Below are 14,908 nucleotides of genomic sequence, written 5' to 3'. Positions count from 1 at the left end.
CCTTGCATGAGGGTAGCAGAGCTGGCTTATGTAAAAGCATGAGAAATGCGTAGCTTGAGACTGTATACCCTAACTAGCAGGATACTCTCCATGAGGATATATAGCATAATACTGCCATATGCCAGTGGGTCCCTTTCTGTCCAAAATGATGCTGCGTATTTACATGAGTTTAAAGCCAGTTACTGTTGTGACTTGCTCAGTTGTGCTCGGGTATCACAAGGGTAATGGTATTCCACCGCTATCAGTAGCTTACGATAGCAGATGGTGATTTTTTTAAGCATTATCAACAGACTTTCATGCAGTGGGAACCGAGCATCTGGCTTCCACCAGGCCTTCAGACTTAATTTGACAAGTCTGCCCTCTTCCCAGGCCCGAGGGCAGACCTGCCAGGGGCAGCTCTCCCCGGGGCGCTGGGATGGGCTGCCTGCAGGCCGAGGAACAGGGAGGCCACGTTCTGGTGCTGATGGGGCAAAAGCACTCCGTTTTCGATAGCTGTTAATACTTACAACAGTGACTGGCAGCTGGCAGATGAATAGGACCTCAGATGTTTTCTGCACAATCCTCAGACATTGTAAATGTTTTTAATGTGAGCTTAAACTCTGCAGGAATTTGAGGCTACCCAGAAATGTGCCTGTAGGAAGCAGTGTGAAACAGCGGCTCAGTCAAGTCTCCACTTTACGCTCTCAAATGAGGGCTGCACCCTCAGCATAGTGTTGGAAATCGCTGCCAAAATACAGGTACCCTCAAATTGTAGGCAGCGTTCCTGAGAGTACTGCTCCCTCCAGTCCCCAAGCGAAAGCTACTGTTTAATATGTAAGTAATGGTGGTGGTAGGCGGGTGTTCCTGACAGAGAGTCAGAGCACCTGCTCTGTGTGTTTTTAATTAAGTATTAGTAATCTTCTTCCTGAAAATTACCTCAGCACTAGCATTGCAGCAGCATTTGTCAGTGTGGCCTCCCCTCTTTGGAGAGCACAGGGATCGCGTGTTCTGTCTGTCATGCCACAAGAGACCATCTGTCTGTTGCAAAGGACGTACTCGCATCTTCCGCCTTGGTTTTGTAACCCCTGCTTACAGTAAAAAGCACTAATGAGGATTATTTACATGAATACAAAATGCAACGGCAGTGAAAGGGGCAGACTCTGTGCACGCCTCCTGTTCCCTCTCGCCCGGGATTCCCCCGTCTCTAACACCTAACAGTGCTAATCGGGGGTTTTCTCCTCAAATTCTCAACGTTTTTCTCACAGGAATAAAGCGTCTGGGACGCTCCTCCGTCCGCTCGGCTTCCAGCGGGCTGAGGACCGGCTGCTGAAGCGAGCGCCAGGCACCGCCCCTCCGCGCGCTGGGCGGGAAGGCGGCGGCCGCGCGCGAGGCGAGGGGCGGGACTGCTGCCCGCCTCCTCTCAGCAGGGCGGCTGCGCGCGCCCCTGCCCCGGGCGGGGCGGCGGCACCGACCCGGTAGGCGCTTTTGCGGTGCGGGGGCTGGCACTGTCTGGGGGGGGTCGGACCCGCGAAAGCTGTCGCGGGGTGGAGAGCGGGGGGCGGCATGGGTGGCTTTAATTGCAGAAAATGGTGAGCAACTTAGGGTATGTAAAAGGCTGGCGGCCAAGGCGTGAGCTGTAATCGATAACGTGATGTTTTTGAGTTGGGCCGCACTCCTGCACGTACGCCTGGAGATAACAGTTTAATCCATATGTGTTTCCAGGGCAGTGCAGTTAGTTTTAGGGCACGCCCGGTGTGGAAGTCCCGGCGTCCCGTTTCTATCTGTGGACCAGCCCAGGGGGCGGGCGCGGGGCTGCCTGAGCGCACGGCGGCCTTTGGCGGCCTTGAGGGCTGCTGGTGTTAGGATAATTTTTCAAACGCTTCAATATGCATAAAGCATGGGGTTGATTAACAACGTGGAGTACTGAGTGAACGCTTACAAAAAGTCGGTGATAGTTAATTGCTCCGAGTATTTAAAGCGCCAGTTGAAATAACAGAGCTCTTGATGGCAATGGAGGGACATTTTAAAGTTACCTTGAAAGTTCCTCTTTTGTCCTTTAATACCGGTGTATTTTGGCTACCGCTATTGTAGTGTTCATTCGTGTGTCTGGCAGAAGTGTGGACTTGGCTCAGAAGGGTTGTTCCTGTGCTTTACTGCTTGCAACTCTAGAAGCCATTTGTGTGTTTGAAGCTGCAGTGTGTTTCCTTGCACAGGGTTTTGAGTCTCAAACGCTTCGTTCTCTGAGCTGGTGCAGACGGACTCTCCTGTTTGCTTCGCGAATTTTGCATCATTGCTCTCTAACTCTCTCTGGCTAATGCAATGCATTATCCCAGCTGTGCTTGCAGACAAACTGGGTGTGATTTGTGCCACAGTGTTTGCAGTAGTGACGCACTGGAGGGGACCTGAAGTAAAGGCTTTTCATTAGAAGATTTATGCTTGGTAAGACCTGGTTTGTCAAAGGTAGCCAGTGAGTTGAGACACTTCTGTTCTTGTTTTTTTTAGTCTTGTTTTTTATCAGACCTGTTACCTTGACTCACTAAACCTGTTTTCTTGCTGGTGCATGGTACAGATGAGAATAGACATTTTCTTCACAAGGGTCAGTTGGGTGTTTGGAAAGCGCAGTAGTTCTGTAACGTGCTACAGGACGTTAACGTAGCGGTGGGGTTGTTCTGCACAGTGTTATTTAGCTTTGTGTCTGTAGTTCATAAAGATGACAACAATATGTTGTAAAGTGCACAGCCTGTATAGTTGTGTAAGTTAAATTTCAAATCTGTATTTTAAAAGAACGTTAATCTGAAAAAAGTGATTTGTCTCTTAAAGGAAAAAACTACTTGTTACTGTTACAGGTATCCCGCTAGATTGCTTTAGCTGATGTATTAAACCAAAAGGGATTTAGTATAATACCAGGGAGAGGGAGGTCGTTCTTGCTTTAATGCTTCCCTACAAGAGAAGGTGTGACTTCTCTGTTCCAGGGCGGTTCCCGTTCCCCTGTCCTGCACTGAAGTGGGGCAGAGGGCTGTGTCTGAGCTGAAACAGCGACTAAGAAGTAGCTGGAGATGCTCCAGTTGTCCCTTCTTTTGCTGACTAAAGTAGAGCATTCCTATCGCTCAGCTCCCTGGGGTGAATTAAGGCAGGTTTCAATGCTGTTCTTTGCTGTCAGCTTGGTTGTGCTCAGATTTGCCGATTGACCTCAACATTGAATAAAAATGCAACAGGAAACAGTGGAGTGACCTGGAAAACTCCAAGCAGGATATGGTCATAGGGGAATCGGTTGTATGTTGTTGTACTCTCAATAGAAGAAACAGTTAACAAAAGTGTGTGGCCGAAAGGTCGTTTCACTTCAGTCTGTGTTCTCTTTAGCGTGGTCTGAGCTTTTGATGTGATTGGGTATTAAAGTCATTACAGAAAGTCATTAAATTTGGCAAACAGGTGTTGGAGACCTCAGGAAATGACTCTAAAACCTAAAGAACAGAGTTTTAGATAATGTGAACTATCACTAATTAGAAAAACACGTGAATAGGGACAGATTACTGTTCCGCGAAGGTTTCTTTGCTCTTTGAAGCAGCTAGTGTTAGATGAATCATGGACCTGCTCCACTTTGGCCCTTCATCAACTTTCCTCAATACCTAGAAGCCTCCATAGATGTGTACTTCGCTGTGTGAGTGAGCTCAGCAGGAAAAGGACAAGACTTCAGAGGAAAAAAAGTGCTTTAAGTGCAAGAGTATCCAGGAAGTAGCCTAGCAATGTGGAAAGGGAGCCTGAGCTCTAGAGAAGCGCTGTGAAGCAAAGGCACCACGCTGAACTGGAGGCCGGGGTGCCGGCAGGTAACACCAGTTTCCTACTCAGCCATATGTCCCTAGCCTTCTGCTTGGCAGCACGTGTTACGGGTGATGGACTGAAATGAGCCCCTGCACAGAAGGTGCAATGTTACTCTCCTCCAGGGGTGTCATGGCCACCTGCCCCCCTGTGTTTCATAGGCGTCTTTGCTGAAGCTGTGTTGTGGGGTGGAAGAGGGAGACTTCATAGGTCTAGAAAATGGCAAACTCTTCTCTTTGAAAGTCCCTGCCACCATGGCTCTGGACTGTGAAGCGTGTAAGAATGGAAACTGTTTGCATGTGTATGGCTGGTAATGTATGAAAGACACAATAGTCGCCTTCTGTAGATTAGGCCTGTAGAGGTTTATTTCTGTTTGAGTTCTGCTGAATCATCGCAAACTGTTTCTTGGGTGGAGGCTGCTGGGCATGTTCCTGTTGTAAGATCTCCAGGGAAAAAAGTTCCATGATTCAACTATCTTTTTTTTTATAACACACGTCTGTTTGACCTGCTGGGCACTACAGTGTCTGTGCTCTGCCTCCCTGAAAGTGGTGTCACTAATTTGGAAAAGCTGTGGTAAGATGGGAGTCTATGCAGAATTGCAGCTTTGATACCCATATGGAACTCCCTGTATTGTTTACTCTAACATTGTTAAGTGCGTCAGAGTGCCTCAATGGAATACTGACCTAGAATGTCACCTTCTGGACTTAGAAATAGTTGTAGGCCATGACCTGTCTGTCTTGCACTGTTGTCTTTACTTTCAATATGCATAGTTTACTTTGGAGCTAGAACCCAGGAGAAGCCAAACCCTACCTATTCTATTCTCTTAGGATCCAGGAAGCTACTTAAAAGTTGAAATAATCAGTGACAAAATCAAGCTTTCTAACTTCTTTGCAAAAGAACTATTAACCAGGGAGAATATTTTTTTCCTTTAAGCTCTATGCTTAAAGCGAACACAGCTTGGAGGCTTGATGCTGTTGAGCAGAATGCCATATCTGCTGTCTTTGGAGTTGGAAGAGGATTGTTGGAGTTGGAAGAGTCACACAAGACTGGTCTAAATTGAAATCTCTTCGCAATATAAGAAATAGGACGGCTGAGGTACCCCTTATACATACCTCCTCTTGTCTCCCTAATCTACTAGTGAGTGCGCTTGGGCAGCAGCAGTGGAATGGCAGGCCTTCTTTCTTGGCCCCTTTTGTACTTTGTCCTAAGGATGTCCTGGGTAGCCTGGGCAACCTGCGTTGCACTTCCAGCAGCATGCTTTGCACTGTGGACTGTTGTCTGTATGTGAGCCAAAAGCCAATTTAAATCTTGGCAATGGTGGGACAATTTTCTATGTTGTCCTAATACTCCCTAAATCCTTTGGCTATTAATTTGTATGCAATATCCTTGAGAAGACTTGTCCTGAAAATATTTTAAAACCTGACTGTGGTGTTTGAACTAAAACTTCCTTGAGTTTCTAAGACCAGTGTTGTGAAACTCAGCATTTCAGATAAAGAAGAATAAAAATATTCAGAGGAGACAGGAGCATTAACAGATGTCAGCCATAGGCAGCAGGTGGTGTTTGCAATCCCTCAGATCTTATAGTATTATTCTATACTTGGTTATCTTCTTTTCTCAGTCCTGTAGCAATTTAAAAACTGAGTGCCTTCTAGAGAGCCGGATCTAGCACTGAGGTGTTCAAAACCACATGTAGGTACTTGGGGATCATTTTCATAGAGCCAAATGCAAATAAATTTATTTTTTTCTGCCAGTGTGCTGACATCAGTTTCACACAACATTTGCTCTTTTAATAACTCATTATTTTTCTTTTTTTTTTCTCTCCCACCTAGCTTCTTCCCTCCATTTGCATGTGCGTTGGAATAGTGGCTTTTTTAATCATTGCAGGAGTTAAACTGACCTCCCACAACCATGGCAGACGAGGACCTTATTTTTCGTATGGAAGGGATTGATAATGCTAGATCAACAACAGCAAACTCTGGAAATTACCTCAATGCTGATAGTGATGATGAAGACAATTATTTTATCTGTCCAATAACTGATGATCCAGTTTCTAACAAGTCTGCCAGTATCAAAGTTGACAATTATTATAGCAACTTAGCAAAAACTGAACAGTACGGTTCAAGCTCTTCTCCTAGAAACTCCTTTAGCTTTAAGGTAAGTATTGGCTCCAGCCTTCAATGAGGTTTTGGTTTTACTTAGTTGGCATGAGAGATTCTCTGACTGCTTCATCTCCTGTAACTAATGCTTTTCAAAAAAAAAACCAAAACACATCTGTTTTTTCCAGACCTGCAGTTAATTTCATTAAGCCAATAGTCTTGACACTGCCATTGAATTGCTTACTGTCCCTTTTAATTCAGTGGGAGATCTTAATCTACAAATGCAGCAGAATTGAGGTGAACAATTCACTGCCATTATGATCCAACCATTAAAAAAGGCATACGTTGATTGGGAGATTTAAAAGATCGTACTTCTTGTAATCTGAATTGGAATTTTGCCAAGGGGAGTTAATAATCGATAATATTTTTATTTGGACAAATTAAATTGTAAATGATAAAATTGTAGTGATAGGTTTTCCAGTTATAGTTCCTTCTCAGGGAGCTTTGAACATGTTGACTCTTGTGCTTGGATATGAAGTGTCACACTGGCAGTAGTTCCTGATGGTATACTGGAGCAGTATCTGACCTTTTTAGAATGAACAGCAATCACAGCATTGCAGAGAGGTCAGAGGGGCCTTTGGTGCTTCCTTGGCAGTGTGTCCTGTCCCATGTGGCTCCCCTTGCACATATCAGGACAGGCAAAGGGAGACCAACCCACAGGCAGTGGAGCCTCAAGAAAGCAAGTGACATTCACTCTATAGACTAGATATTCCAAATATGCACCATTTGTGCTAATCTGGCATGTCTTTTAGATTTTTGTCTAGACTGGGATTTAATGTGTTTTATTAATGCATTTCTTGTTATAAACATTAACATATTTATTTAAAAGATACTTCAAAATCTTGGTTATGCCTAATGCATGCCTTTTCCTGAAAAGATACCAGAGGGTTTATTTCAGTCAGCTAACGTATTAAGTAACACATTAAAAGTGAAACTGTCTTGTCTGCAGTAAGATTTTTTCCCCCCCGTTTTTACATTAAAAGGTCATATTCCTAAGGAAGGTGAAAAGTAAAAGTTTAGTATAGACAAGGGGACACACTTTAGTGGATGCTATGCTAAGCAAGTTAAGATGTGATAGGAAGCTTAGTCTAAATTTGTGTGTACATTTTAGCATGTATTAAACACTTGCCTCTGGGTTTGCAGTGTGAGTTATGAGTCACATGGCCTGAGATAAAACTGATAAGGACTTAAGAAATTGCAATTATTTCCTCCTTCCTAAGCTATCATGTTGCTTCTGTAGAATATATGTGCCCGTGCTTTGGGCTTCAGAAGGCCTAACTTGGATTTTTAGCTCCTCTCACAGATAAACTGCAGTGGGTTGAGATGTGGAGCGAGCAAGTCTCCATCTGCTGCTTAAGCTGCAGAAATTGTGACGTCCAACACAGAGTGAAGCAGACAGCCAGGACTGACAACATCTTAAACCACTGCAGCCTGGTCTGATCAGAGTCTACCTGTCACAGCCTAAAGTTGGCAATGTGGCTGTTAATAATGAAATGTAGAGACATAGAAGAACTACTATTAACTCGCTGCCTTTAAACAGAACTCAGCAATGTTTAATTAACTAGTTAATAGGCAAGACCCTTTTAATGCATATTTTCCAATAAAAAAAACTTGCTAACTTACCTCATTAGGCTTGTTCATGGAAGTTCTAAGAATGAACTTAAATTAGAAATATTAATTGAAGAGTGGCTTTTAAGTGGAAATTTTAAATTTTTTTTTTAATTAACAAAGAGAACAGAGACTCTTTGTCAGTCATTTGTCTTATCACATGTATTTTCCTACTCTTATGTTTCTCGTGCATCCTTTAGAATGACACACAGCATCGTTCTAAGCACGGCTCTGTGGTTGACCATAGTCGGGTAGGTTAAAAAGAAAATGTGAACACAGTATCTAATAGATGCATTAAGATTTTTTGTTTGGTGGTTTTTTTCCTTTTTATGGCCTTTTTTGTTTGTTAGTTGGTTGGTTGGGAGAACTGCTTGCCTCAGCCCATAAAAGTCATCAAGTCAAAACTAAAAAAAGATACCTGTTAAATGAAATAATGCGCATATTTTGTTCTCTACCCTGAAATATCACTTCTCTTAAAGCACTTAAAGTGCATATCTGTAGCTGTTTCTTCACAGTATTTCCTACTGTGGCAAGAACAGAATGGATGCAGAACACCTCTTAGTCTGTATGGCAGCCACATGCCTACAGCAGGAGAAAAATTGCACTGTTAGTACCATTTCATGAAGTCCAACTTCCGCTTGTTTGAAGATTAGAATACAGCTTTTGTACAAAGCACCTCACAAGATCAAGCAAAAGTAATGAATTTATTTAAATCATTACCTAGCATGGACACAGATCCACCCTTTTGGAGAGGGACCCTACTCAAGAATCATTATACATAGATAATTGACTAAGCCTGGACTTGTTTCTGTCTCACTATTTTTTTCATATGTATTCAAATATGGAAGTTCCCAGCTCCATATGAAATGTGTATCATTGCGTGATCTGAGACAACTTCATTTTGTTATGAAACATGTAGGAAAGCTTTCTCAGACTGTCTTTTAAACTTGTTTTATTTACTGTAGTATTGTGTGGCTTTATTGTCAGGGGGATGTTAAAATTGTTTGCAAGGTGTGCATATCTACAGCTGAAATAAAAAAAACACATGAACAAATTAAATGCGCAGCTGCTTCAAAATCTTCTTTAAGTTGTTGCTGACATCAATTTATACTGTATTTCCAAAGGAAAAAAAAGCCACACCAATATTTTAAAAGTTATTGTTTCTGCATACTTGAAATTCAGTCGGAGAGGCAGTAACAAAATCTCAGAGCTGAGTAGTTCTTTACTGGCACGAGTGCAGAGTGGCCTTTTCTCCTGCTTACCTTGCAGAAGGTCTTTGGCACATCACAAGATCATATTTCCAGTTCTCTTGGAACAGTACAACATAAAAAGAGGGGGATCAAAATGTTATGAGAAGAGAATACAAATTGGCTGGTAGAGAAAGACTGTTTTTACTCCAGAAAAATCCTTTGATTTTTTTTACTCTTGACTTGGTGGAGATTGAAATAGCTACTTGTCTGGAATTGTTATAATAATTGACTTTTACAACATTCTGATTTCTTCTTTCTTATGCTGAGCATAATTTGGGGGCCTTGGGGTTTAGAGAAATTTTTTTTCTTTGTCCATATTGCTCTATCGTTAATGGACTTTTTTATGTTTACGCTGTCAGCATATGTTGTTAGTTACAAAAAGTTAAAAATCAAAACAGTAAAAGTGAATTAATATCATTGAAGTGTGACTTATCACTATTTGCAGCATATGTTCAAGATACTTGCAAATTACAACAGATTTTGCAAATTTTACTTGATATATACTAGACCAGATTCTGTTCTCAGTTAATTTTACGACGGTGCAAATTGAACTAAAATATGATGCTTTATATTTTTGAATTATGTTTCGTTATACTTGAAACTATAAAATGTCAGCGTGTTCTTCTGTACCACTTGGTCCCTGCTCTGAATAGTGTTCTGGGGGCTTGTGTAGTTGCACGTCTTCATAGCATTGGGATCTTGATGTGCTCTAGAAAATACCATTGTTGTGAGTTGCTGCTGATTATAAATAACCTGCCAGTTTGTAACTTCTTCAGGAAACCTGGAAACATGCTATTCAGAAAGCTAAGCACATGCCTGATCCGTGGGCAGAATTTCATCTTGAGGATGTTGAGACGGAACAAGCCACTCGTTACAGGTCTGTGGGTCTTTCTGCTTTTGATACTGATGTTAAACAGAACGTGCTGGTTTATGTAAGGGCTGTATTTTTGTTGGGCAGTATATGTGTAATTACATGGCTGAAGAACTTTAAATAATGCCCAAAGTGAGAGTGACTTAACTGAATTTCCCAGGAATACATAAATACTGTTTGTCATCAAAAAAATAAACCTTTTGGCAAATCAGTGTCACACTCTTTCTCTCTCCCATGTACATAGTATCTGTGAGTTTCACCATCTAGACAGGAAACAAGGCTAAAAAGTATTTTCTAGTTGATTTATCAGTGCTGTAAACTTAATCTAATAAGGAAATGAATCCCAATAAAGAGGCAGCATACTTAGTTTGAATAGTTTAGGAAAAAAAGGCAACATAACACTCTGCCTTTCCCAAAATAGCAGTTTCACTGTTGCCTGTCTATGTGGTATTGCTGCATGTGGCTGGAATTTAAATCCTTATAAAGCCCAGAATAGCTCAGCATGGTGTACGTGCTGAAACTGAGTTTGGCCCTTAAACTATTCTCAGTGCTTGCACAGCTTTGCCAAGACGTTTACCCTACTGACACGGGTTTCTGGGCGGAAGGGGTAGGAGTTAGAGGCCAGTTAATTATCACGTAGGATCAGTGTTTGGGAGGCCTCCCTTCCAATCACATAACACTGTCACGCAGTGCTCTTTCCCGTAGACTGCATCTGTCCCTGGTCAGCCACACAGTTCTGAAATAGTATGCATATTTTAAAAGACAAATAAGTGATAATATTGGTTTAGGGCTACTCGAATACCCTGTTAAAAAGAGATGTCCCTGATATACCTATTTCCACCTTTTTTGTCTGCTGCAAACTGGGGTGATAAGGGGGTATATGGGGTGTCTGCATGCATGAAGTACTCAGTGGAGGTCGGGGGAATCAGTCTGGAAACAGTCATGTGTTGGTGACTCAACCGCTGTGGTTCTCAATTTGGCTTTTGGTGTATTGGGAGTTAAGGGGGTGGGGAGAAACCACAGTCATGCTCTGTGTTATCACAGGGTTGTGCAGAGACTTGCTCCTCCCAGTGTTGGGCAGTTGTTGGCGCCGCTGCTTTTCAGAGCCACAGCTGGTGCAGCGTCGACAGCCAGAACCAAGTTTATACAAACTCAGGGTTGGGGAGACAACCTGTCCAGTGTGTAGGGTTTGGTAAAGCTCCTTATGCCCCTAGCATACTGCCTAGGCATCATAAAGGAGGTTTAATGTCAAAACAGATAACGCCTAATTTGGAGTGTTGCAAAAGTTTAGCTTCTGTAGTGGAATCTGTTCATTGTCGATATGATTCAGTGTCTCTTCAAAGAGCTATACATATTTCTTCTTTCCCACCCGAAGTAAGGAGGGCAAGAGTATAGTGGGAAGACTACAAGTTTTTGTGTTGGAGTGGTGGCAGCACTTCTTAGCAGTCAGATAGAGAGATAAGGAAGGACAGGTGCTGGGGATGGGAGGATTTGGGTTCCTTCTGCATTTTTCTAAGATGCACATCTCCTGATTTTGCAGGTACAATGCAGTTACGGGGGACTGGGTTGAAGATGAAGTCCTCATCAAGATGGCTTCACAAGTAAGATCACGCTGTCCTTCATGTTTATTAGCAGCCAGATTTGTCATTTCCTTCTGTTACTGAATAGTGTCAGCAAGATGGAAAACCCTTGTATAGAAGTTTTGAAGTCTCAATGTCATTCTTTTTTCCTCAGCTTGTCCATTATGTTTTGGTGTCCCAACAGCCTTTTCTCCCCAAAGTAGAGTAGAACATGGAGTCAGCCCTTCCCCATCAGCAACACGAGGCATTTGTTCCTTTCCCAGTGATCTCCCTCCCGTTTCCTGCTGGCCTCATCTCCCTGCCTGGCAATAGTCCTGTTTTGTGTCCTTCCAAATAATTTCTGCTCTTAGGTTATACTGAATTTTTGGTATGTGAGGGTGGAAGCTACTGTTGCTTCCCAATTAAATCATGGGGTGGGTGGTGCGTCGGAGTTGCTTTGCTCCGTGTTACTGATGTAGTATCTGGCATCTGGGTAGGTGATGCTCTGTTTGGCACATCCTCTATGGAAGCCTAAATGCAGAGAGCATGAGGTCTGCAAAGCCAGCTTCTCTGGGCAGTCGCAACAGAGCTGACTCCAAACTACAGAGAGAATTTAGATAGCTTCTTTAAAAGACATATCGCGTCTGCTCCGTGGGATATTAAGGAGGGACTTATTCCCAATGTCTTTTCCCCAGATTACTACTTACACTGCTAGTGGGTTTTCACTTTTCTTTGAGTAGACAGATATTGTATAGAGCCTGTTTGAGAACTGCTTTCTGCAGGATATAAAGGGGGAAGACAGGGTTGCGTCTCGTATTGGTTAGAAATTAACTTTGTGGAAATAGCGATGCTGTGGATTTGTTTTTTTTTTTCTCTCCCCTAGCCTTTTGGCCGTGGAGCAATGCGTGAGTGTTTCAGAACGTAAGTATCTGCTGGCTTTATCTTTGTTTGTAGAGGGATTTTATACCTTTTTGCCATCTTCTTTGTTGAATTAAGCTGTTGTCTGGGGGGTTGTGGGAGGAGAGGAAGCTGCTCTAGGAAAGAAGGCTCTGTCTGTTTTGGAATTCTTGATAAGTGGGGGTTTGGTCCGTGTTGTGTGTCCCCCCCATTTGAGTTGAGTGGCAACTTCTGCAAAGTCTTTCTACCTCACACACACACTTCTGAGAGATGTGTGGATTAAAGTATTGCATGTCAACAAAAGTTAAAAGCTACATCATGAGAACTGTCAGGTGCAGTTTTGCTTCTGGGCGCATGGGAGCATACTACTGAGTAGTAACCCCTGTGTGTTGACAAGGCAGCAGTTTGCTCTTACCACAGGAGAGGGTTTCTCCTCTCAGTTTGTGTTTGAAAGGCCAGTCCCTGTTCATTTCTGCAGAAAATAATTGTTGACATTAGAACAGGGCATTGAGGTGGCACTGACTCTTTATACTCTGGGTCTCAGGGGAGCAGGGAGGGAAAGAAAATGAGAAGAGGAGGCTTTGGCATGTCCCAGCCATTCATACAGGATGTTGCTTTTTCCCTTGCCCCCTACCTGTGCTTCACTTTTCAGCTAGAATATCTGGTAAATGACTGAGGGTAATGCTGACCTCAGCGCCTGGCTCTGTCCATGCAGGCAAAGAAATGGGAAAGATCGAATTAAAATTCTTGGGTTTCCTCTTACCAATGATTGATTTGTCTTTCAGGAAGAAGCTGTCCAACTTCTTACACACGCAGAACTGGAAAGGTGCCTATAACTACGTTGCCAAGCAGTACATAGAGAGTGTGGGCAGGGATGTGTATTTTGAGGACGTCCGACTTCAGATGGAAGCAAAACTCTGGGGAGAAGAGTACAACCGGCACAAGCCACCAAAACAGGTACGTTCAAAGATCTTGCTAAGCAAAAATGCAGTCTTGCTTTCCTATTGGATTACTTTTCAAATTAATTTACAGGGAATTACTTGTTCACACTCCATTAAATTTAATTGCTTAGATAGATTCTTCTGCACTACTGTTTTCCATTAAATGGTAGCTGATTTTTAATGAAGTAAATGCAGAAATTGCTTTATATTTCCAGAGTTTAGAGGCTGTGTGTTTGTGAATGTCTGACTGTTCTCAGCTGTTGACTGAAGACCAAAATAAAATGGTGTTTGTATTGCTCTTTTTGATATTTGCCCAGCTGCTTTTGAGATAACCAGAGATGTCACAGAATTTATTGCCAGTAGCAGTCTCAGCAAGCACTTAACTGTTAGTGCTCCAGGAAGGTAGATTCTTCAATCTTGTAAACCTATGTAAACACCTAACAAACATTGGTTTTTAAGAAGAGCTGAAAACCTTAATAACTTTACGAAGCAATTAAACTACAGATTTCTGAGAAGTGGTGAAGAATATTCCAAAGGATTAAGATACTGTGGCTTTGTTTCCTTTAGGTATCTCAGTGACAATACTAGCACGTTGTGTTCAGTGCAAAGTGTTAAGATGCGTGAAACTTCTGGGTGTGTGGAATATCAGACAAGGCTCAGGGTATCAAGAGAAGTTCCCATCTTCTGTGCTAGAGATGTGCGTAAACACGTAGGATTCGGGAAGAGGTGGTTCCACTGCTTTGCTGACTGTATCTCTGGTTCTGGGGTCCGCGCTAAACATAGCTTTGCACTTTTCTGTGTTCATAAGTTGGATAGCTGCTGGTCAAAGCTAGCCATTGTGTCCTGAACAAAACCACTTCCAGCAGCAATCCGCTTCTTAAAAGACAAGAAACTAAAGTGCAGGGATGAGGGACTGCAACTGTCATTCACTCCCAGGTGGTAGCTCCTCTTTGTTGAGTACGTCTGTAGTACGTATCAGTGAAGTTGTCAGGTCCCTTTAATCCACAGCTAGTACTGAATGCCTGAGTGTAACTATGACTTCAAAAGAGTGGAAGAGGCAGCTTGTAGGAGGGGTGCTGTACATGCACTGAGGTATCTTGCTTCTTGTCCTCCAGTACTGCAGGCTGTGCATGACACGTGACAAGACGCTTGGGTCAAGAAGTATGGCTCAGGGTGGGCGCCTTAGCAATTTAATAGCCAAAATGAGTGAGTGCGTTTGAGTATGTGGACTATGTGCATTGCCTTCTATATGAGGGTTAATAACTACCTATCTCACACCAGCAAAGTGAGTTATAGAGTGAAGCACACAGAGAGGAATCTAAAAATCTAGAAGTTTTAAATGACATGTAGGGGAAGAGATGTAGGTAAAGTGAGAGTTGTTGATGGTTTCTCCTTTAGGAATGTGTCTGGGACAGCGGGAGGAAGTGAGGTGGAATACAGAAATACCTGAATGGTAGAAATCTTCAGTCCTTTTCTGAAGAGGCGTTTCTACAAGTTGTGCAGTAGTTACTGTATGTTTTGCTCTATGAGTGTAGACTCTTTGCAGTGTACTCTTAAGATACCAACAAAAATAAAATAGAAAGCCAACATTTACTAAGAATTTTTTAGAGGAATTTATTGCGGAAGTGAGCTGTTTTGAAGTGGCTGCTTTTAATTTATGGAATTCTTCCAATAACCTAAGCAGCACGTGACTCTTCCCCCGCCCTCTTGTCAAACAGAGAGATCTGTGCAATTTTTCAGCTTCTTTCATTGGGAAAGTTTTCACAGCTGGAGGATTCACACACACTTTGATCTGAAGACAGTATTCTGTTGGTCATTGTTTATCTTCTTT

The 14,908-nt window shown here is 42.7% G+C and overlaps 1 protein-coding gene across 6 annotated transcripts in view; it reads left to right on the top strand.

The window, feature by feature from the left end:
• EEF2K (eukaryotic elongation factor 2 kinase) overlaps window positions 1-14,908 on the top strand; it is a 30,358-nt gene that overhangs the window by 950 nt on the left and 14,500 nt on the right. For 2 of the 6 annotated variants that reach the window (XM_063343145.1, XM_063343139.1), the window contains exons 2-7: window positions 5,625-5,949; window positions 7,760-7,810; window positions 9,586-9,686; window positions 11,221-11,281; window positions 12,123-12,160; window positions 12,922-13,093. In XM_063343145.1, coding sequence (XP_063199215.1) covers window positions 5,704-5,949; window positions 7,760-7,810; window positions 9,586-9,686; window positions 11,221-11,281; window positions 12,123-12,160; window positions 12,922-13,093 — 669 coding nt within the window. In that variant the 5' untranslated portion in view covers window positions 5,625-5,703. Of the gene's footprint in view, window positions 1-1,351; window positions 1,455-3,536; window positions 3,804-4,753; window positions 4,891-5,624; window positions 5,950-7,759; window positions 7,811-9,585; window positions 9,687-11,220; window positions 11,282-12,122; window positions 12,161-12,921; window positions 13,094-14,908 lie in introns of those variants that run through there. The other 4 variants (XM_063343140.1, XM_063343141.1, XM_063343142.1 and 1 more) reach the window with 4 other exon arrangements.

The sequence above is a fragment of the Chroicocephalus ridibundus genome, chromosome 8, assembly GCF_963924245.1.
Source record: "Chroicocephalus ridibundus chromosome 8, bChrRid1.1, whole genome shotgun sequence".
NCBI lineage: Eukaryota > Metazoa > Chordata > Aves > Charadriiformes > Laridae > Chroicocephalus > Chroicocephalus ridibundus.
The sequence above is the reverse complement of the archived record's forward strand: the minus strand, read 5'-3'. Positions and strand labels throughout refer to the sequence as shown.